Source organism: Orbicella faveolata, unplaced genomic scaffold, assembly GCF_042242905.1.
Source record: "Orbicella faveolata isolate gen_17 unplaced genomic scaffold, um_ofav_v1 contig_24, whole genome shotgun sequence".
Taxonomy (NCBI): Eukaryota; Metazoa; Cnidaria; class Anthozoa; order Scleractinia; family Merulinidae; genus Orbicella; species Orbicella faveolata.
In genome coordinates, this window is record NW_028301552.1 from 7,628,373 (window position 1) to 7,649,101 (window position 20,729).

Below are 20,729 nucleotides of genomic sequence, written 5' to 3' on the forward strand. Positions count from 1 at the left end.
TTTTCAACACAAGCCTGTAATGCTCAACCTCAACAGATATTTCTTTTTCAATTTTACTTATTTCAGTTAGCCGGAAATTCTCGGCATTTGTCGTTTCGGGAAGGCTTGGATAGATTTTTTTTTCAATCTCGGCAGGAGGAGCGGAAGGTAACACATTTGCTGAAAACATTGTATAAAAAGAAATTTAATTTAACTCTAATTCAAATTCCATAGCGAATCCTTTGAAATCAAAGAGTTCACCATTTTCATCTTTGACGCTAAGAGTGATGCTATTTATAAACTGGTCTGTAGAGCAGTCACGCAAAACCTGTTGCGGAGAACTATGGTAGCTTACCTTTTCAAAAGGCTTCCCTTTTATATCAAACAGGGCTAAGTCATCTGACTTTTTGCCATTGAACAGATTCCGTTCTTTGTCGATCAAATCACAATGAATAAAATATGTCATTGGTGACGTAAGCCTTTTTACGAATGTTATGTGCTTCAACTTTCGCCCAATACCAAGCAAATTGGCTAAATCGCGATCAAGTTCAATCGGTTTTAAACCAAAATTTTTTATTACAAGCTGGCCAACAGGTGTATTTGTTTCTGTTTCTAGGTCGTATTTATATTTTGCGAACAGACTGTCTATTTCTTTTGCCAAGCTTTCTAAATTGTAATGTCCTGGGGCTAATTTACTAATTAATAAAGCTTTATCTTTTTCTTTATCTCCCAAGGATGCTGAACCTTCGTTTTTCAAAGTGTCCCAGCTGTTGAAAAAACTACAAGATATGAGTTTCATGAAATGTACTTTCGGTATCGGGTCTTCAAAATAGATAGTCTCTCCGTTCTCTTGTGTGACAATTGTGAGAACAACCATTTTATATCTAACAAACAAAATTGTGTTCAAATACAATGGCGAATATGTGGGAAGATCCTGAGTTTGTGAAAAAAGCGGCAATCGCAAAGGAAAAGGCGTGGACAAATTTTTTAAACCACTTTCCAAAAGCGGAAAAAAGCCGGTTCGTTTCACAAGAAAGCATCGACGAGAAAAATAACGCAACCGCAGAGGTGTTTTTCAAAGAAAGCGTAGGCTCGTTACAAAGCGTCTTCGGTTCAGACAGGCGATATTGGAGCGCGGAAATGAAACAGGCGCTCGGCTTGGAAGACAGCGGAGGTTTTCCTTATCAATTATCGCCACTTGGTTCAAAAGTTTCTTTACCCATCCCTGCGGAACCTTTCGACGGAAAAGCGCCAAGCTTGAAGAAAATATTCAACGCCGAAATCAAAATCTACGTCACGCCTGACCAATATTTCACAACAAAATTCAGAGAAATATTCCAAAAAACCAAACTCAGGCACACTTCTGGAGCCGAATCAAAACACTGGTTAGGAGGGCCTGACATGAAATATTGGCCGCAACAGCTCAACTTCGCTGTTTTTTGCGCGACACAAGGTTGTGGAATTTCTCGCGAAATCTTTGACAACGGAATAAATCTGCCGCCGCAGATAAGAGCTTTTTATATCTTCCACGTGTATTTCACTGTCAGGCGCATTTTGTGCCAGCTAGGAGGTGTTCAGAGCATGAGCGCGTTGTCCGGAGATCCGCCTTTCAACCAATTCAATAATCATTATGACGTTGCTTCGTACAAAAGGCTATGCAACGAGTTCGGCATAGACCCCTCGAGCGATTTTCGCTTCACGCACGGGGCAAACCACGGGCTTGGAAGTGTTTACGTCTATGCGGGCGGCGCGTCGAAAACTGACTACCTATAGCCGGGATGGAACAAATTCAGTGATGAAGATGGGAAAGCTATTCAAGGAAACCTGACTTATTTCATCGAGCCGGGTGCCCCTTCTGATACGCAATCGGACTGGTTCGCGCCAAACACAGCATCTGGTTTGACGCAGGCGGGCTTGTCGAGAATAAATCAGTCAATCGAAGCCTTTGTTTACTACATCCTGGGCGCGCAGGTGAACGTGAGAAGTAGCATTCTCGGCTCTGGCGGCCGAGCAAAAGAAGCCCAAAGCGAGTTTCTTGTTTTGGTGGAAGACGCGATCAGAAAGCCCGACCTGGCCAAGAGCGTGCAACGGTACCAGCTCGCGGTGGATCAAGCGAAGGTTAGGCTCAATCTTGCTGTAGCCCCCATGGCCTGGCTTATGCCCGCGCAAATGATAATCAACACCGAAAGCACGGTCGGTTACAACAACAGGCTGAAACAGGCGGTCTCTGGGATGAAACTGGAGGTAAACAACGAGGGAAACCCGGAGACAAAAAAAGCTACGCTCAAACTAATGACAGGCGGCCCGTCAAAAATTAACCAACCTAACAACCATCCTTCCAACCCGATACACAAAGCCGCAGCAGCCGAATCAAAAAAATCAGCTTCGACCGAAACTCAGCAAGCACAACCAACGGCGCAAAAAATAGAGTCCACGGTTTCAGATAAAACACCGCAACATGAAATAAACAAAACATCGGTAATTGTTGGTGTAGTAGGATTATCGGCTTTGCTGTTCATGGCTTGGCGGTAAAGTTAACGCCGCTTCTTAATATATTTTTCGAACAAAAAGGCCGCCGCGGCAAGAATCAGCAGCCAGGTGTGCTCGGCCAGAAACCCGACGACTTAGCCCGCAGCTTTGAATAGAAAATTCACAATCGATCCAATCAGCCCGGGCAGCAGAGAACCAAGTTTCGCGCTAATATCTTTAAGGCCTTTTCCCAAAGCTTTGCCCGTGGCTTTCAAAGCATTAGTGATTGAACCGACGACAACCCCTATTGTGACCCCCGCGGCGAGAAGAATAGCAGTGACAGTCACGCCATATTTTTTTGAAGATCTCTTTTACCCTTTCCGAGAGAGGCCGCGCCCTTTCCCTTTCTGCAATATGTGTTTGCAAACGCGAGAGCTCCTCGTTTCTTTCTTCCACTCTCTCTCTTGCGCCTTCTTTGTCGGAGGGCGAGGCATTCTCATCTTGGATGATCGCCTGATCTTCCTCGTTTTGGCGCTGCAGCTCGCTTTCCTGCTCTTTTAGATCATCCAAAGGCTTTGTGCTGTTCAGCCTTTCTTCCATCGCATTTCTGTTTTTTATCTCTTCCGCAATACTTGCTTCAAGGCGGACGTTCTTTTCATCTTGATCGGCCAGTTTTTTTACTTTTTTTTTCACGTTCTTTTCTTTCTTTTATTGCGTCTTTGAAATCTTTTTCTAAATTATTTGCCAGTTGTTTCTTCCTTTTAATTTCTTCTTCATATTCTGGCAGGTCTTTGAGTTGATCAATCTGGGCTTTTTCTTTATTTAACCGCTCATTAACAAACATTACCAATTCATTTTGTTCACTCAATCTTTGTTCTGCTTCTGCCTTTAGCTTTCTTGATTCCTCAAATTCTTTTTGCTTTTTTTGAATTGAAGCAGAGTTTTTGCGGATAATTTCTTCAGCACTATCTCCCAGAATTTTTTTGACGAATGTCCTGTTTAAGAAGTCTTTCCGGAAACCGCTGCAATCATCTAAAACTATTTTGGTCTCTCCTTTATTCGGGCCAACAACCACTATCTGTTTTTTATCGGAGAATTTGATGTCCAGCTTGTCAACTTTGGCGTTGGGGTACTGAGATTTGATATATTTTTTGACTCTTTCGATTTCTTTTTGTTGTAAATCGGCGGGCATAAGAGCGATTCTGGAATTATCCAGGAATCCCGCGTTCGGGTTTCTCAAAGCTTTCAGCCTTCTTTCAAGCTCTTCGGTTGTAACTTTTCTCTGTGTTTCCCCATAAGACGTTTCAGGCAGCCCTGTCTGCTCGTGTTGCCACGTTTGCATTTCTATTGTCTCCCCGCCATGGTAAGGAGTGGACGCCGCACCTGGCTGAAAAGGCTGGGTTCTTTCAGCCTCTTGTTCGTCATCGTCGTCTTGATCATCTGTATGATCCAGGAGAGTATCGCCTTCATCGTAACCAAATTCGCCGCCGCCTTCCGCCATAGCAATATATTTCAATTCTGTTATTTTTTTTAATTAGAAAATATTAACCGGTGTATTATACAATGTCAGTGCCAGAGAACCTTCGCCCAAGGTACAACGAAAAGACATTAAACCCCATGAAGGCCGAGCGCGCGGTCAAGCGAATCACCTTTGTCCGCTCTGAAGCCAGCCCCGGCGAGACGCTGTATGTTTCAGTGCCCAATCTGAACGAGAACGAGGTTCTGGTGCCGGGCTCGCTAGCGCTTGTCTTTGACATCGATCTTTCTGGAGGGCACGCCAACAACTTCCTTGTCCAGAACGTCACGCGGGTGCTCGTTGACAAGCTGGTCGTGAAGTTTGCAGGCGCTATCCTGCAAGACACGGTTGGATATGACATCTACAAAATTTTTGATGACCTTTTCCTTTCGCAGGAAAAGCGAGACGGCATGATTCTCGAAGAGATTCAGAGCGAGGATCTATGCAAGATCCGCTCAGGCGCGGGAGACAAGAAAACCACGGGCGTCGACGCTGAAAACAAGCTGAACGAGGTATACGGAAAAAAGTACCGCATCAGGCTTGACCATCAGATCATATCTGACGACGGCGTTTTATACCCCCAGGCCCTTTACAACAACCTCATGTTCGAAGTAACCCTTGCACCAGCTTCACAGGTGGTCAAAGGCTCTGAAAAAACCGAGCTGAAATATAAGCTGACCAACATCCAGCTCGAGTACGAAATTCTCCGCAGCAAGACTCTGGCAGACGAGGCACACAGCGTTTACTACAGCGGCAAAGAGTTCACTTATGACCACGTGGCGCGTTCCAAAGTGGTGACTTTCAAAAAAGAAACTGATACGAGGATCAACATCAAAGTCGACGCCCAAAGAAGGTCACTAAAAGCCATCCTCCCACTGTTCATGGAGCCGTATGATGGGAGCGCCAGAGATTCACAAAAATACGTCTTCCCGGATCTGACGAAAGTCAGCGTCACGATCAACGGCTCGCCCAACATGATTTACAACAACGGCATCGAAGGCAAGGACATGTGGGAAGAGGCCCACCGCGTCTTTGTGAAAGAAAAAAACAAAACCGAGCACATGAATTTGGCAAATTTTTACACCGGTGATAATTTCGGGCTTGTGATTGATATGCGCTCCATGGCGGATCAGTCGCTGCACGGCAGCGGCACGCGCATTGTGAACAGTACAGACGGTGTCCAGCTGGAAATTGAGCGGGATGCCAAAGGCTCAGGCGACCTGAAATGCCATATATTCGTAATCTCCGACTCCCAGTTCAACATTATGGACAGACAGCTAGAATCTGTGCAGTATTGAATATGAACATGGACCCAAGTAAGATACCCTTCAACGCTCTCATTGTGGGGCCGACGAATTCAGGCAAATCAAGGTTTGCGGTAGACCAGATCTACGACCCTTTCCGCTTCAAGTTCGACTACATCGTGCTCATCTGCCCGACATTCGCGCACAACAAGACCTACAACCGAATTGGTGAAAATGATCCAAGAATGAATGTGATAGTATGCGAGCAGCACGACGTGGAAAAATGGTTGAAGCTAGTGAGATGGCTTTTCGAGGGCATCAACACGCTCATAATACTCGATGACTGCGCAGCCTCCAAAGATGTGAAAGGGCGTACAGGCGAGCTGGTGAATCTAGCCTTTTCTGCTCGACATATGGGCATCAGCGTTTGGGTGCTGACTCAGAAGATGACCGGCATAACAGCTTCCTTCCGGGAGAACGTGGCGACGATCGTTCTCTTTTACACCCCCTCGGCCAAGACCACGAAAGCTATTTTTGATGATTACGCTGGCGAACTCTCTCAGGATGAGTACAAAGGTCTGATTTCAAAGCTGAAAGAGCGAAAGTTCTCTTATCTTGTGTTCTCGCTTCGCCACCCCTACGGGGTTAAGTCATTTTGAATTTTAAAAAAATGAAAGCTGTATATATTGTTGCACAATGGCTGGAGAAGAGATCGTCCTGACAGAAGATGTTTTAAAACTAATGGAAGCCGAGCTGGAAGCCGAGCTGTCGAGTGGGCCAGCTGGTGGTATAGTGCTAACCGGCCCCGGACCTGACATTCCTGCTCTTCGTGAGCAGCTGGCCGTGCTGGTATCTACAGGAAAAGCTAAAGACGCCATCGGAGTGCAGTTAACCCACGAGCAGGTGAAGCGCCTGAGCGACAAAGGTGTCGAGAAATACACCAAACGCTACGAGACATACGTGGGCTCAAAGACAACAGAAAGTTTGATCGACAGCTTTATTTTTCTTGCAACCGAAGCGGTCGGAATGAAACTTAAAATCAAAGACATCGGCGCTTATCAAAAAGAACTCAGAAACGACTGCATCTTAAACAAAGAGCTCTCCAATCTGGCTAGCACCCTTGCTTTGAAGTGCGGCCGGTTTCTTGCTGCGGCCAACGCGGCGCTGATCACCACAAAACATATTGATTTTAACACGCATTTGGAGAGAAAGGTCGAAGCAAAATCTGAAGAAATTTCTCAGCAATCCTCAACAACTGCTGAGGAATTGCAGACAAATTCTGAGTAATTTCTAAGCATTATTATATGTGCTTAGCATACACCTTTGTTTCAGAATGTCTGCCGAACAATCCGAGAGCGCACCTGCCGTCACAGCGCCTTCCCAGGTCGACATCACACAGCAAGCGACAACTCCAACTGCAACTACGCCAACGCAGCGCGCAAAAAATCCCAAGCGTGCGGCTGCTGGCAAATTGGTTGCTGAAAGAACGCGGCTGGCCCGGGAACAACAGAAAAAAGTCGCAGCTGAGGCTTCTATCTTAATCGCAAACAACAAGGCGAAAGCCACCACCGCGGCCCCCGAGCCAGCTCCGACTACAGAAGGCGAAAGCCCAAAGTGCAGCGGAGAAAAAAATAGCAGCCTCAGCACCACCCAATGGCTTGCTGTTGGCAGCTTAGTCGTTTCACTGGTCGGGATTTATTACAAACGTGAAGAGCTCAAGGCTGTATTCAGCAAAAAAACAAAACGCCTGAGCCCGCGCGTGTTGAGCCAGAACCCGCTCGCGCGACACAGCCAAAAGTTTTAAGACAAATGGATTGACATGAAGAAAGTTGACGTTCCCCAAATTCTTATCTCTTTCTCCGCCATTTTTGGCATCGCGCTGGTATGGTACGATTTCAACGTAAGGTTTTTCATACAGTCCTCGACCTTTTGCGTGCAACATTGCATGACGACAAGGCCGGAGAAGAAGAAGTAGAAAACGCGGAAACCACATAAAACACAGGAGACATAAATTAATTTTCGTTTTAAACTTTTGTTCTTTCCTTATCATGAGCACTATGGCCGCCCACGAAGTTCTTGTCAATACATTAAGGGATGCTTTAATATCTCATGGAAAATTGATTTCCGATAAGGATCCAGAAAATGCCAAAAAAAATTGTAAAGTTCTTTTTTCTGAACTTTACCCATCATGACAAAAGAAAGATTTGAAAAAATGTATGCCCGTATTTGCGGTATTCAGGAAAAATACAATATCCCCAGAACCCCAGAAAACGTGAAAACCGTAAAAATTGTAGGAGAACTTTTAGGCATTATTTCTCGAGAATTAGATGCCAACAACTGCTCAGAAGACGTAGATGAGTAAGACCCAGACAAAAAGGTTTGCCCAACTCTTAACAGAATTGAGTAAAAACAGTTCGACATAAAATTAATTTTGTTTTAAACTTTTGTTAGTTTCCTAATATCAAACGCTACCATGTCCGACAATAAGCTTGTTAAGACCATCATGGACGCCGCTACTCTCACTGGCTTAGCCGCTGGGATCGGCTGGGTCGCAAAAAAGGTTGTAAAAGAGAATTTTACTTCTGATCCCAGCGGCAGTCCGATGAATTATGTCAAGTTCACCGCCGTCATGGCCGGCAGCATCGCGATCAAAGAGTACCTCGAGGACAAAAAATACATACCCGCCAGCGTCTGAAATTAATGATTTAAAAAAGGACTCTGATATATAAAACCGGCTTTTATCGGCGGAAATTATCTGTCGAGGGCGCTTGGCGGGGGTGACAAAGCTGCACTTGAAGAAAAAGTTCGCCATGATAAAGCTCTCGAGGCGTACCAAGCGGCTTACGCCAAATACACGCGCGACCGCACCCATCTTCTCGACTGGATTGCGACCAACGCGCAAATAAAGGCGGAGGCCAAGCAGAACTTCACCAACACTGACTATGCCTTCAAATTCTACAACCAGGCGCATCCTGACGAACGAATGATACCCCCCAAAGAGCCCAAGTTCTCAGATTTCTATCAGCCAAGCGAGCAGCAGAAAAATGGTGAACTAATGTTCGTGGGCGCCGGGGCGCTCGCTCTAGGCTACGCAGCCTTGCGGTTCCTTTAAACTTTTTTTACTCCTTCTTATAGTAACGCTATGGACGACAAACTCGCAAAGATATACTACAGCCCCGGGGGCTACTGGAAAGGTATCGCCGTGATCAAAAAATTAGCCGAAGCCGCCAAGGTACCTGAAGAAACCGCAAAAAAGTGGCTGATCAAGCAAGCGCTCTGGCAGATATTCCTCCCCGCGCCCAGGCGAATTCCTCGGCCGAAATTCGACGTTCCTACACCCAACGCGGTCCACCAGGCGGACCTTCTTTTTCTGCCGCACGACAAACTGCCCCGCGGGCGCAAAGTTTTCAAATACGCGCTGACCGTTGTCGACGTGGCCAGCCGCTAACACCGCGGTAAAACGCACTGCGCATGAGTACAAATTTGAGCTTCCGGTAAATTACGCATTTCCGGTTACGTATTAAAATCCAATGTAAAAAAGATAAAATCTCGTATCGCGAAGTTTGAAAACAAAAAGTAAGAGTTAGCAAAAGAAAGTAGGGGAAAGGTTTGTCTCGTTGAAAAGTTTATTTTTCATTTAAGTTTCAAGCGCTTGCACCCAGGGGTTTGGTGTTTGCACCAACAACAAAATATGAGAAAATTTCGGGCGCGTTCGTGCTCGAAAAGAGCTTTTTTTTTTTTTACGTAGTTCTCCTTGTTGCGTTGGTTTGGTTGTGCGGTTCCTTCGCAGAAAAATGTGGGAAAGCCAACAAAAGCAGCCGTAAATGTGCCGGCAAAAAATATTTTCTGTCTGAAGATTTAACCAGAGCTGCCGAACTCAAGTGGGTTCAACAGTTTGCCGTGTTCACTGGGACGAAATACGGACGAGCAACAACAGATGTTCGGTTCCTAGAGAAAACCATTCGCGAGGCGTCAGGAAACAGCGGATTCCTGCGAGACTTTTTGCAGTCCTGGATGCCATAGGAGCAACATGTCATGGGTACAAGCCAGGTGCAAGGTGGTGCTACAAAAGCTGTACCAGAGTGGACGAAGAAACAAGGTTTACCTCGCATCCTGACTATAAGGCGCCGGTGTTACGAACTACTGGCAGGTCAGTTAATTAGACATCGGTTAATTATAATTGACACGCAGGTTCGCACTGCCTTGGATTGCTGCAAGGATTTTCGGAATCTCCTTACCAGCAATTTAAATGAAATTAAGGAAAAGGAAAGCATACTCTTTCAAAGATTTTTGTTGCAACAATAAACAAGTTGTTTGTATCAAATTTTGTAAAATTTGGGGCAAAATAGACATGATACCAAAAAAATTCATTATAAATTTAATTATATTTCGTGTTAAATGATCCAAGTCTTACGCATGTATGGTTCTCCACTAAGATGGAAATAAACAGACCTCAGATGACAAACTTCAAAAGGTACCTATAAAATTATCTCGCACTACTGATGTTGGAGTGTTATTTGCATTAATGTACCTCACATTTTTATTTTACTCTTCTTGACTACAGTACAGTACTGTCAATTGCTTCACTAAAATTAATTGCTGGGGTGCAGGTAGCAAAAAGCCACCTAAGGCAATTCAGTCTAAAATTGGTATATTGTGGAAAGAAAAAGGTAGCACAGAAGCTGGGAAATATTATTTTGAAAAATTAATTGCCAAACGAATTTAAAGAAAAATAATAATTTTAAAGACAGCAAAACAAGAACTTTATGCCACTTGACAAACTTATTTTTCCTAAGACCAAACCCATAAAATTGCACCAATAATATCGTCTAAAATTAATGTCAGTTTCACATAAACTTATTGAAATTCAGTAGTACTGCAATGTTGTCTCCACACCAAGGATTCAGTTAGAGGGGTGTCCAGGAACCCTATGAGCACCCACTTCATGAAAAATTTCACTAAAAATTTACCTACTCCATTTTTCATTAGTGGGGGGATATGCTTTTTGGACATCCATTTTCAGTATCTGGATACAAACAAACTCATCACTAATATGTTTATTTCTTTTTTTTTTTTTTTAATTTTTTATTTAGATCTTGCAATTTACCAATTTTAGGACTACACAAGAACTTAAAGCAGCAACACAGCAGTAGTGAAGGCCTCCAAAAAGTTCAGAACCATTTCCAATTGCTGTTCTAAAGACTTAAATTTCTAGAAGGTAAGGACATAAAAGTAGTTCCAGCAAACGTCCATGGCAGAAATACAAACATCATTTGGGGTGGTAAAAATAAATTGCTATTGTGAATTTACAATGGATAAAACAGTTTGTAACAGGATGACAACAGAAATCCATGACTTAACTCAACTATCAGGTTAGTATCACTTACCTGAAATGTAAAGATACAAGACGTACAGGATACAAGTATTTTGAAGGATAATTGTTTGACATCATGATAATCCATGGCACACTATAATAACACCATCTGACCAAAACTCATTCAAACAGATTATCATTATTTACATGTATTGCACATGGTCAATGACAATATCATAAATTTTATCATTCAGTTGAAGTCATAAGCACTAATGAGAAGGATTTAGAGGACTTCTCAATTATTATGGCAATGATTTGGAAGAGTTAAATTATCTGAGGAGTCTCTTGGCCAAGAAAAAAATGCTGCGTCAGAGTTGCCACAAACTATTCAAGTCTCATCCTTTCAATGATTTGGAAAACTGATAATTATTTTTGTTTGAATATTGACTAGTGACTTAGGTAACAATCAAAATAACATGTTGTTTAGGTGACCGGTAAGGGTAACAGACACCATTTCAAGATTATATTTCTGACACAGGTATTGCATTTGTGCAATCCAATAAGTAAGAGGATGTGTTAAGACCAACACATGACAGTGATTGACACAAGCAGAGAATTAAATATTTAAATTTAGTAAATAACATTATTTCAATAATTTATTTAAATTAGTAGAATAGATATTTACCTTTTCTATTAATTTCAGAAAATTCATTTGACCAGCTGATCGGAAAATTTTAAATATCATTGCAACATCATTATGAAAGCAGTGATGCTGTGCCACTGTATGCTCCTGGACAGATGAAAGAGTTTGCTGACAAAACTGCACCTGGTCTTTTCAATGTCATTTTGCAGTCTATTCTCTGGGAAGATCCAAGATTGAGTGAAGAACACCGTGTATTAGAGGAAAAAAGAACCGGCTCTTGTTTTGTTGTGCACAATAGCATATTTCACGTACTTTGCCCTGTTTTATTCTTATTTGTATTTAAAATATAGGTCTCCTTGGAAGACCATAAGGCCGCTCAGTTTAAAAAGTCTGTTTAATTGATTATTGCATGTTTCTTAACTAGAACAGCAGACACAGCTTCACCCCAATATAAATGTCAGTTCTATTATATAATGAAGTAAAATTACTAGATGTTTTACCTTTCTTCACATTTAACCCCTTGAAAGGTAAGGACATAAAAGTAGTTCCAGTGAACTAACTTGCAACAATGCCATTCTTTTTATAGATCTCAGAAAACAAGTACACTTCAAAGAGAAGAGGGATTATTTATCCAGCAACATGGGGCATTCCGAGATGTATCAATTCTGGAAGAATTTGAGGTTTCAGCACAAGCCGAAGGGATGTGGATGGTCAAAAAAGCAGGCTCCTCAGGGAGCAGCCAATGTTTGTAAACTTTCAGATTTCAAATGTACTTCAAGTGAGTTTAAAGTACGGTAAGTTTAAAATCTGAAAGCTATAACTTTAAAATACTGTGAATTAAAAACTTGTCCGGTTAGTTGAACAGTCTTTTTGTGTACATATGAATAGGCTAGCAAAACAGTGGCGCATAAAGGAAACATGTTATTGTAACATAGAAAATCGTATGCCACTGAAATGATTTTAAATTGTAATAAATTTATTGTTTCAAATGAGTGAGTTACTACACAGTTCTGTAATGGTGTTCTGCCTCTTATTACTGGCAATGTACAACTTGAAGACTCCTTTGACCTATCCTTCCTGAATGAAAATCCAATGGTACCTCAAAGTTCTCTGGCATTTTATTTAGAATGGCTCACCAAAGAAGGCAATCTTGCTGCTGTTGTAATCATGAAATTCTGAAAGTAAAATTGAAATTTATTTCCAAACCGAAAATTTGTATTTTCATGCAGGTGCTTGACTATTACATGTAGCTTGAGTTTTAAGTGAGCTTCTCATGATCAGCTCAACAAGTTGAAATCGTGAGATCACTTCCATTATGAAATTCGTGGTATTATAGGCTAAATAAAATCGATAAACAACGAATAGACTTACGAACCTTCTCTGTCACCATGAAAAAAATTTTCAACGGATATAATCTTGTAGCAGTCCTAGCAACAAATTGAAAAAAAAACAAAAAAAAACAGGCATAAATAAGAAGAAGAACCCTGACTTTGGATATTTTTAAATTATTCGATCCCTCTTTTTAACCATTATTGTACACTATTTTTAGTATTATGACGATTGCATTATAAATTTCTGTTTTCCTTATCCAGACTTAGTAGTAGTAGGTCCACATCAGCTGTACAGTTGCATACTTTTAAAACCTACTTATCAAATAAATGTACGTATGTACAACACGAACTGACAAAAGACTTACTAATCAGTAATGACGGCCACTGCGGAGTATTTCTTAAAGGCTCCAACGAACATTTCCAGGACCAGTAATTGCAACAAGTTATTGTCTACATACCTTTTTTGTATTTGTGGTCCTTTCTTCTTTCATCTGTGGTTGCTGATTCACAACAACAAGCTTAAACACCGCGAGGCGAACAGCAAAATTAATCTGAACTACCGAACAACAAGGGCAAACCGGAAATGCTGAACTTGACGCATGCGCATACGTTTTGCCGCGGTATTCCAGCCGCTACAAAGAGGCCGAACCCTTGACTTCGAAAAATTCTGATGAGGACGCCCAGGCCTTTCAAAAGATTTACAAGCGCGCGCCTCTGAAATGGCCTCAAATGCTGCAGGTTGACCCAGGGCGCGAGTTCACAAGGGCGCTGTCACAAAAGAGATGGAAAAGCACAAAACATATATCCGGCGCGGGCGCGTTGACATTCACCGTGACCAGGCCATTGTTGAACGTTTCAACCGCACCCTGGCTGAGCGCTTGTTCGGGCACCAGTACGCCGTTGAAATGCGACTCCCTGAGGGCCAGCGGTCCACTGCCTGGGTGAAAAGACTTCCAGAAGTTGTTTTGGCTTTGAACAACGAGGTAACAAGCCTTATCGGCAAGAAACCCGCCGTTGCCATCAAAGAAAAAGCTGTTTATGCAAGGCCATCGACATCTTATTCAAGGCCTGTTGGAAAAAGCGAAAAAATACTCCCCTCCCTTGTCTAAGTTCGTTATCTCTACCAACCCGGAAAGCTTGAAGGTAGTGTAAAAAGAGCCACAGATCCAATCTGGTCTTTGAAGGTTTTCAGCATTGAAAGATCTTTTACCAAACCGAATCAACCCGTTCTCTACTATTTGCACGACGGTCCCAAGCGCGGCTTCGTGCGTGAAGAACTGCTGGTTGTCCCTCCAAACACACAATTACCCCCAGAGCAACTTTGAAACTTCGGCTTCCAACTCTCTAAGTTCATCATCTGTGAATGAAGGCAATATATCCATGTTGATGTACCCGTAAGCTTTTGTATGGATACCATCGTCACCTATCCATCGCTTTGAATCAAATGGCGAAAGCGAAATTTTGTTTAGATGCATGCCATAGATCTCATGCCCCTCGCTTCGAAGAATGTTTATTCCATGCAATTGCTGCTTCGCACCAAAAAGCGTTTCCTTGTACTGTTCATGCGTTATTTGTTTCTTGACAACGCTCTTTTTTACACCCTTCGCTTTTTTGATATTTTTTTCGTCTGCCTTCAAGATAGAGTACATTTTCGGTCTAAGACATACACACTCTGCTATGGGAGTTCCGGCACATTCGTCTTGCATTTTGCCCAAGACCTTTTTGTTGATGTTTGAGTGGAGTGGATGCTCTTTCGGGTAGTCGCTCGTATCATGCAGATTTTTGTTTGTTTCGATGTCTTTGTATACGTCATCCGTTTCGATCTCAAGCAGAAGGCTGTCGGTGTCTGTGTACAAGAGTTCGCACCTTGAGCCGTATTGTTTTTTTAGCTCGTTGTAAAAGAAGTCGTACATCAGGATCTTGCTGTTGTCAAGGATCGTCATCCCCGTGTAGACCGGCTTGTTGAGAAGCAGCTTGCTTTTTCGCATGTCTATTCCTGCCATGTCGTTTGAAAATATAACATGCCTTGAGTATAAAGGGCTGGCAATCAATTTCCTTATTTTGTCCGTCTGGTTGCTGCGCACTATTTTTATGTCAACGCGATTACGCAGGTTTTCCATGGTTTTGCCGAAAACTGAGTTATTCATGAGCTTGTAAAAGTTCTTTTCAAAGTCGCTCTTTGCGTTTTTCCTGAATTCTGTGTTCATCCGGATGTACGGCTCTATCCAGCATTCTTGTTCGAACTCTAACACTCTGTGTACGCGCTTTAGTTTCATGCCCTGCTTCAGATAAAACTGCAAGTTCCTGTAATGCACGACATAATTCCTTTTGTCCTCAAGCGTCAGCATCAGCTTCTTGCTATCCGGGGGTTTCAGCTCCAGGTCTTTCATCAACCTCTTTTGGTATTCCGACATACATTCTTTTTTCACGACCTTTTCCCCCGGCACCAGGGGATAGCTGTTGTGCTCCTCATGCACTTCTGCTGGATATTCAAGATCAACCTCAAGAATCCAAACATTCTTTGCGTTTTCTTTTTTTCTTTAGGATCTCCTCCTCTGTGGGCATAACACGTTTCCATTTGAAATCTCTTTTCGGGAGGGGCTTGCTCATTGCCCATCCGTAAAGGTTGTTTGCGTCGAGATACATGATGTATTTTTTTGGCTTGCTTGGGTCATAGTCCGGTACTAGCGGGTTGTTTGCCTTAGCGTATCTCTTGCTTACCATGGAGATTCCGCCCCGCATTCCCCTTTCCACGAATAAATGCATTTCAAGGTCTGTGAATAACTCAAGCTCGACCTCCGTCTTTTTCAAGAGCGCGTCCCAGGAGAGGCCTGGCGACGTGTAATAATGCGCCGGATCTAGCCCGTACTGCTCTCGGCACAGGTTTCGGAAGTTCTCAAAAACATCCGCCAAAAATGCGACGTCCGTTTTCACGTAAAGATCGTGATAATCGCCCAACGTTTTGCATTCGAAAGCCTCCCAGACAGTCTGCGCGTGCGCGTACTCTTCGTCTGTAATGTGCTCGTCGTTCAGCTTACTGTAAAAGTTCTCTTTGTCCGGAAGCCCTGTCTCGCTGAATCTCCCCCATGAGTCCATGTACTCGTAAGGGTAGATCCCTTTTTTGTAAAGCAGGTCGCTGCCTTTTGAAATCGTTGATGTTATTTTCAATGACTCCTTCGGTGTTGCGCTTACAAGTGAATCAAGGCTTCCTTGCAAAAAGTTCAAGCTGTCGATGAAACGCAGACCTCCGACTGAAAATGTGATATATTTCTCCATGTTGTTGGCGACGCATTTCACCTCTTTCTGCAGCTGCGACATTGCTGCATTAAATGGTGTGCGTCGTAGCCCCTTAGGTTGTGGATTACAACTGGTATTTGGTCCGTCTTGGGGTTTATTCGCAATTTCTTATTGTATTCGCTGTGCGCGGCTCCGCGGTACCTGCCCGTTATGTGGCAATGGTCCTTTACTGCGTCTCTGAAGTTTTCTGAAGTAAAGGGTTTCCACAGAACTTCCAATTTTCCTGTAATTCCGCTTCCAACTGGTCTTTTTTGTCTGTCAATCTTTTTAGCCTTTGAACCCCCCGTTACTGCTCTTTCTGCGCTATGTAAAAACATTTTTTGTGGCCTTGGCCCCAATAACTGCATTTTTCACTGCCTTCTTCACCGGCTTCTTCAATGTTCCAAACAGGTAAAGAGTCTAAGAATTCGTCTTTTATCAAACTTTTGTTACAAATGTGGCAATCTGTTGCTTTTTTGAATTTTTCCCAGTCTTCATCCGTCATCACAATCGGCTTTGGTGCGGCCAAACTCTCTCTTATTTTCACCTCTTCCTGCAGAATGTCACTTAAAAACGTTCCCACCGCGTTTTTACCCCTGTAAACCTTTGACCCTGAAACTTCACCGTCGCTTCTCACAACCATGTAAGAATACCCGCATGCCTCGTGCCTTTCGGTCTTCTCTGTGTAGCTTCTTTGATTGTTCTCTGGCCCACGCTCATATCCTGGAATCTTTCTGACTAAAGCCTCAAAGTCCGCATATATCACGTAGGGCATCTTCATCTGTTTTTGATGATTTTGGAAGGAAAGGGTGTTTCTCCCCTCCTCTGGTATCACGATCCTTGTCGGCACGCCGTTCACACCATTGCAATATTTTGTGTGGTCCTCGAGCAAGTCTGCTCTTGAGAAACCAGTTAAGCACATCACGCAAAAGTGCTTTGCATTTCTGTTTTTGCTCTGATCGAAGAGCAAAGCGTTCAACCGTTTTACACAACAATAGTGCTGGATTTCCCCTGACTCAATTAACATCAGGTTTATCCACCGCACGTTCGCTCCTTTTTTGCTTTTCCTGTACACAACCACACAATTGCTTTCCCAGCCAAATACATTTATTGCGAGGTTTGCGTTTTGCGCCTCAAGCTTCTTTATTTGTTCATATGGTGTTGGGAAGACAATGCCTTCGTAGTTAATACCATCGTTAACCGGATATTTGCTTGGTCTTTGCGGGTTCTTTCCATCTTTTGGAGGGAATAAAGCAGCTCTGAGCGCCCAATTCAGGCATTCGGTGTCTCTGTTTTGCACCTTTATTATTGCCTTCTTTTTTGCCAGATTGGCTGGAAGAGGTAAATAGGTTCCTCCGCGAAGTGGCTGATAGCGTGCGACATTCACGTACGCAATCTCTATCTTTTCAACTTCCCATCCTGATCCCTTCTCAGACCAGTTTTCTATTTCTCCTTTTGCCTTTCCAATGAATTCATCAAATTTTTCTTTTATCTGGTCCTCATCATTCCTGTTGAAAACGTACGTTTCTTTTTCTTTTCCAAAATAATGACTCGTGTTGCGTTTCACCGTTTCTTTCTATTGAAAACTTTACTTGTAACCCAAAACTTACTTTTACGCTTTTTAACTTTAGGATTTCTTGTTCAACCAAATCAGTGAACTTTTCTTTATTTTCTCTTGCAAACATTAAAAGATCTTTATTGTTTGGATTTTCTTGGGATACATCCATTCTCCACACACGAAGGCATTCCTCAAAATTGTTTTAGTATATTTTAAACCCATCATATAATACGGTTAAATCTGGTTCTAACGGTTCAGGAAGATTTCTGTTTTCCTCATTCGGTATTGGGCCGTAAAACATTTGCAGAACATCGGACGAATATCTTGCGGCAGCCATCTCGGCGTATATACTTGTGAAGATAAACCTTCAATAGAAAAAAATTCTGGCACACTTTTGTGTATATACCAGTGCAGGCATTTCTTCAAGTAAAAATTTTCTGTGGCACATCCGCGCATATTGATTACAGACATTAAAGCTTCGCTACACCGCGAAGTCACGCAATTTTATTGTTATACTGTTATACTGTTTGCGTAACACACACACATGTATGATGAGGGTTCTGGACACAGCAGTGATAAATGGGGAAGAGAACGGACAAAATAAGCCTCCCACGCTTAACTTCCCGAGCAGAGTGAGGGAAGTTAAGCGTGGGAGGCTTATTTTGTCCGTTTTCTTCCCCATTTATCACTGCTGTGCCAGGACCCTCATCATACATGTGTGTTTAAAACTTAATTTTTAATTTCTCTAATTCTTTTTTAGACGATGAATGTCACGACATCATATTCAAGGAACCAGCTGCAAACAAGGCAATGAAGAACCACGTGATCAAGAGTGAGGAGGTGCCCAGTGAAGGGAGCTGTCGTTTGATGCGCTATATGGAGCCCAATTGTGTGTCCATCAATTTAGGACCACTGAAGGGAGGAAAACACAAATGCGAGTTGAACAACGTTACAGATGAAAAACAGTTTGCAAATTTTCTTGTAAATAAACCGGCTTTTACTTATCTTGCTATCGAGGTAATGTCATACAAAAGACTCCCGATTAATTAGAGTCAATTGAAAGAAAGCCCACAATGCAAATTTGTAAAATAAAAGTTTGACAGTTAAAATGCCATTATTCTACGGTTACCTTAATTCTTTGAACTCCTTCCAATTTGTTGTTTGTTGTGCGAGGTAGACTTTGATTGTATATTTAAAACTTTTTGCAACCTGCTTCAGAGATCAGAACCCTCTCATGCGCTTTGAAAATCAGTCTAATAGAAGATATCTCGACTTTTGCTCCTAACAGAATCCCTGTAGTAGCAGCCCATGTTTAAACAATGGAACCTGTCAAGCTGGATTCACCAGTAAAGGTTTTCGTTGTATCTGTCGCCCTGGATTCACAGGAACAAACTGTCATAAAGGTAAGTTAAACTAATTGATTAAATAAAATTAACGACTTAACTAAAATACAATAAATTAATTAATTAATCCAGTTAACACACGGGGGAATATCTTATGAACTTTCAGTTTTCTAAACTGTATTGTTCTTTCCCATCCAGTTACGTTTGTCATGTGAACACCGATTTCACAAACTCCAACTCCTTCTCATGTTATTAATTTGCTTGAAACGTTAAAACGATGCAATGGTCATCATGCGTTTATCCTAGAAGATCCATGGCTAGTTAATTGGGGCGGGACGAGGTAAAACCGGCAAACAAGCTACTTTTCACTCAGTTGTTTTGTTTTCTAATTCGTCTATGGTAGGTCTCCCAAAAACATGCAAGGAACTCTATGAACTACCCAAGTAAGTCATTAAACATTTTAGGAAAAGTGATCAAAGCGCACATGAAGGCTGCACCTACACCATGCAAGTAGGCTCACAACCGGACTACGAAAACGGCTGGAAATGGAGGCCACTCCAGACAAAACGAAAAAAACTTGGACAATGAGGGATGGGACTCTAACAGATAAACTAGATAGTTAATTATTTAATAAGTAGAATACATTTTCTCGCTTTAAAAAACGTCCCAAGCTGATACACAAGGGCACACTCGTGGTTCTTAGAGCCAATAGTATTGAAGTAATTGTTATATTTCCCGTGACCTTAACAGTGTAAAAATCAAAACGCAAGTTTCTTAAGCCTAATCACAGAAAATTGCCGATTTAAAGGAAGCCTGTTGAAAGACATTTTTGTATTTCACAGCTCGAGGGTGAGTCAGCTGGTCACGCACTATGTTGACTCAAAACCAATTTCTGTTCTCTGTCACATGGGGGATTTTGGATGTGGAGAAGAAGGATGGACACCGGTCGTGAAGATTGACGGCAGCAAGGTATATCGCAAGTGTAAGCCAAGGCTTTCAAACTCAATTCAGAATATTCAGTAGTTTCGTCAACCCCTTTTAAGTCATGCATCACATGTGAAAACTGTTTAAGCTATCCCAAGTCTGTTAAATTCGATTCAACAGAAACGAGTTTTGGAAAGTTTTATTTTCCTCTTTTCCTCCTTAAGGCACCTTTCATTATAACTCAGAGTACTGGAGCAACAACCTTCCTGGAGGGGAGACTGGGTTTGACTCACGAGAAACCAAGTTACCGACCTACTGGAACACATCCTTTTCCAAGATCTGTCTTGGTATGAAGATCGGCCAACAGATCAAATTCATTGCCATCAACAAGCAGGCCAACTCTCTGTACTCACTGATCGCTGACGGGCAATACCGCGCCACCTCACTGGGTCGTGGAAGACGCTGATTGGTGCACAGGCCTCCTTACAGCGAAACTATAACAATGAAGGGTTTAATGCTATGGGTACTAATAATCTTCATTCAAAAGTAAGAGTCAGGATCCTTGGAAATAATGAAAACGACTGCGATCGCTTTGATTCTAGAATCGGGTTTGGAACAGGGGGAAAACATGATAACGACAACACGTGTGGAAACGAGGCAAGGTACGGGGCAGATAATGGAAACAAGCACATCAAAGCCGTGGGTTATATCCTGGTGCAGTGACATGGAAAATGAGAGAAAATGTTCAAGAAACGGCCCTAATGTGATTTTATACAACACGTAAATGAAGTCTGGACAAAATGCTCATTTGCCCTAATTAGATTTGTCATCGCATAAAATTAAAACCAAAGACATAAAAAAGCTTACGTTTTCTAAAAACCTTACTATTTTAAGTTTTAATTACCTCAGGATTAACCCTACTTGCTCGAACGCGCCTGTTAGTTTTAGAGCACTAAAGTTCTGACAATAAAGGATAAATTATTACATGACAGATCTATTGCACGTCCATAAGTGTTCAGTGACGTCACATATTGCAGAGATGCATGTTAAATCCATTATCTTCGAACTTACAAAACTGACTCTAAAACAGTCAAGACAGTCAGATATATAAAGAGTCAAAACCAGTTAGTCT

The 20,729-nt window shown here is 42.4% G+C and overlaps 2 protein-coding genes, 1 long non-coding RNA gene and 3 pseudogenes across 3 annotated transcripts; 3 read left to right on the top strand and 3 right to left on the bottom strand.

The window, feature by feature from the left end:
- The first annotated feature begins 803 nt into the window (after positions 1-803).
- LOC149110194 (uncharacterized) lies at positions 804-1,830 on the top strand (annotated as a pseudogene).
- Positions 1,831-4,011: 2,181 nt separating this feature from the next.
- On the top strand, positions 4,012-5,262 carry LOC149110195 (uncharacterized). The gene has a single exon (XM_089291589.1). It carries the CDS (start codon positions 4,012-4,014, stop codon positions 5,260-5,262), a length of 1,251 nt encoding a protein of 416 aa, XP_089147715.1.
- A 6,853-nt stretch (positions 5,263-12,115) lies between these two features.
- On the bottom strand, positions 12,116-13,058 carry LOC149110196 (uncharacterized). The gene is made up of 2 exons (XR_016208195.1): positions 12,955-13,058; positions 12,116-12,340 (listed from the first exon to the last, which is right to left on the bottom strand). It is a non-coding gene; the product is annotated as an uncharacterized LOC149110196 (long non-coding RNA).
- Positions 13,059-14,971: 1,913 nt separating this feature from the next.
- On the bottom strand, positions 14,972-15,814 carry LOC149110197 (uncharacterized). The gene has a single exon (XM_089290821.1). It carries the CDS (start codon positions 15,812-15,814, stop codon positions 14,999-15,001), a length of 816 nt encoding a protein of 271 aa, XP_089146947.1. The 3' UTR covers positions 14,972-14,998.
- A 265-nt stretch (positions 15,815-16,079) lies between these two features.
- LOC149110198 (uncharacterized) lies at positions 16,080-17,526 on the bottom strand (annotated as a pseudogene).
- A 572-nt stretch (positions 17,527-18,098) lies between these two features.
- LOC149110199 (uncharacterized) lies at positions 18,099-20,396 on the top strand (annotated as a pseudogene).
- The last annotated feature ends 333 nt before the right edge of the window (positions 20,397-20,729 follow it).